The sequence below is a fragment of the Scomber scombrus genome, chromosome 2 (genome assembly GCF_963691925.1).
Source record: "Scomber scombrus chromosome 2, fScoSco1.1, whole genome shotgun sequence".
In the NCBI taxonomy this organism is placed as follows: domain Eukaryota; kingdom Metazoa; phylum Chordata; class Actinopteri; order Scombriformes; family Scombridae; genus Scomber; species Scomber scombrus.
Window position 1 is genome coordinate 32,192,195 of NC_084971.1, and position 2,867 is coordinate 32,195,061.

The 2,867-nt window shown below is 43.6% G+C and overlaps 1 protein-coding gene across 4 annotated transcripts in view; it reads left to right on the top strand.

Moving 5' to 3' along the window:
- The window catches only part of LOC133997999 (CREB3 regulatory factor-like), a gene marked incomplete at its 3' end in the record, with an annotated part of 35,179 nt that extends 33,106 nt beyond the window's left edge, over window positions 1–2,073 (top strand). For all 4 annotated transcript variants that reach the window (XM_062437753.1, XM_062437758.1, XM_062437741.1 and 1 more), the window contains 1 exon segment: window positions 746–2,073. In XM_062437753.1, the coding sequence (XP_062293737.1) occupies window positions 746–861 (116 nt within the window).
- Window positions 2,074–2,867: the final 794 nt, after the last annotated feature.

A 2,867-nucleotide genomic window follows, 5' to 3' on the forward strand; every position in this document is an offset into this window, starting at 1 on the left:
AGGAAGGGAGGGAGGAAGGAAGGGAGGGAGGAAGGAAGGAAGGAAGGACAGAAGGAAGGAAGGATAGAAGGAAGGAAGGACAGAAGGAAGGAAGGATAGAAGGAAGGGAGGAAGGAAGGACAGAAGGAAGGAAGGAAGGATAGAAGGAAGGAAGGATAGAAGGAAGGGAGGAAGGAAGGACAGAAGGAAGGAAGGAAGGAAGGATGGAAAGTAGGAAGGAAGGAAGAACGGGAGGACAGAAGGAAGGAAGGAAGGACAGAAGGAAGGAAGGAAGGATGAAAAGAAGGAAGGAAGGTAGGAAGAACGGGAGGATAGAAGGAAGGAAGGACAGAAGGAAGGACACAAATCAGCATTTAAACATGTTCAATCTCTATAAAATGTCTCCTGGATCATAAAATAGTGATAAAAACCAAAAAAGTAAATAAATAAATAGAATCTATGAATGTGAATTGAAGTAGAGGCCAATTATGAGTCAGGACATGAACAGTATTTAAAGGGTTAAAATATATCTTGTTCTTCTTGTTTGGATTTTTTCCCCTGAAGCTCATTCAGTATAAACTCTGCTAAAAATAACATTACATATAAAACTTTGTCTTTATTTGGTTTTCATGTCTGAGCTCTTAGCACTTGTATGAAAGCTGAAATATTTCTCTTCACATTTTGTTTTGATTGTGACTAAATCACTAAATCATCCACTTTTTTTTTTTCTCCCCCCCTCTCAAATGTATCTCCATGACGACTGCAGGCCCCTTAGTTGCCGGGCGGACCAAAGACTTTGTGCAGAGGATTTTGGCGGCCAGCGCGGACGGTCAAAGCCAGCGCAAAGAACCCCCGCAGGGAGGAGACGAAGCAGCGGGATAAAACTCACCCGGCTACTCCACCTCCTCCTCCTCCTCCTCTTCCTCTCTCACCCTCCTCCTCCCCCCCTTTCTTCGGGAGCACTACCGCCGCGAGCAACCTCCACGCCACATAAACAACCTCCACTCTCACAGCTTCCTTCCAAGTAAGAGCAAAGATGTGAAGTAGAGGTGTGGAGGGAGGATGTGAAAGAAGAAGACGAAGAAGAATAAGAAGAAAAGGAGGAGGAGGAGGAAAGGAGGGAGGGAGGGAGGGAGGAAGGAGTAGCCTAAACAAAAATGGGAGTAAATTGCCACCCTTGTTCTTCCTCCTCCTCCTCCTCCTCCTCCTCCTCCTCTCCTGTTGGCCCTCCAAACAGCAGCCTTCTTCACTGCTCTGTCTCTGCAGGCTGCACCACAACCACCACCAAGCCAGAGCTGCTGCTGCTGCTGCTGCTGCTGCTGCTGCTGCTGACGTCTGTGTAATCTGTGTCCGTGTGTGTGTGTGTGTGTGTGTGTGTGTGCGTGCGTGCATGTGTGTGTGTGTGTGTGTGTGTTTGGACATGTAACATACCGTATGAGCGTGTATAGTGTTCCCCTCTCTCCCTCTGTGTGCTGTATTTGTATCCCATTGTGCCTATGAATAGACATTGCACTGTTTTTTGTAGATGGTCGTAGTTGTCGGCAGGGGAACCGGTAGTGAGCCGAGGGCGAGGGGGCATTTGAGGATAGAGGAAGCGCTAAAATAAGGAAGTGGGGAGGAGCCCTGGCCCCTGGAAAACAAAGAAGCGGGTGTATGTTTCTTGGTTTTTTTTTTTTTTTTTTATAAATTTGGCCGGGCTCCTATAGAAGCACTGCATACCATTCGGATTGCATCTGCATCTGAAATATCAGTAAGTGCTGCGACACACACACACACACAGCGAGCGATGGAAGCTCCAACGCCAGGCCAGCTGTTAACTGGAAACAACAGCTTGCTTGTTGTGGAAAAGTCCTTGGAGCTTTAATTCCCCAACCTCCCACCATCACCCCTTCTCTTCCCAATCCTCCCTTCCTTCCTCTACCCCCTTCACATCAAAATGAAAGCTAAGTCAAAACCGAAAGAGAGAAAAACTGCACCTTAATTCAAACTGACCAAAGATAACTGATACTGCTGAACCACTCGGACACCAAAACCTCTCACGTGCTTCAGATGCTGCCAATCATTAAAAACACGTCTTTTTATTTTTTATTTTTTTATTTGGGAAAATGAGGGATAAGAAACACCTTTTTTTTTTCTTTTCCTTTTTTTTAAATATCGGATTATTCTCGTGTTTACCAGCATGCATCCTTCTTCTTCTTTTCTTTTTTTTTTATTTTTGAAAAAGGATGTCGTTACTGAACCGAACTTTCACCTATAAATGCACTACCATTGCAGATCTGAGAGATTGCGGTGTGACACACAGGAAATGACTGACAGTTCACAATTCGGTCAGCCTTCTTAGCTCTGCAGCCTGGTGCTCCCTTTTTTAGATTATCTGCAGTGGCTTTTTATTTCTAACCCACAAAAGGGAAGAGTCCTCAATGCCTTCCCCAAGCCCTCTCCTCAAGCCCCTGACTCGATTATGTAGCGCACCTTCCTGAATTGCAATGACAAATAGAGAAAAAAACACTTGTAGATGTAGAAAGCAAATAAGTTTAAGTTGTTTTTTTTGTTTTTATATATATATATATATATATATATATATATATATATAAATATATATATATTATTTTGTTGTTATTTGACAATGTCACAGCTCACATAGTGGGCGATAAGTCTTGAGAGTTTTTTTGAAATCTGCCTTTTCTTCTGTGGTCTTTGCTGAAGCTGTAGACCAACCTGTCCAAGGTCTCTAAATGTTGTTGGACATAAAAAAAAAAAAAGTCAAGGACCCTTTGATTTGCACTGTGGTAAGAGCAACTAAGCACCTTCAAAGAGGGCGTCAGATCCTCCAAAAGAAAAAAGAAAAAAAGACTCTTGGCACCTTTTTCTAAGGACAGATATTGATT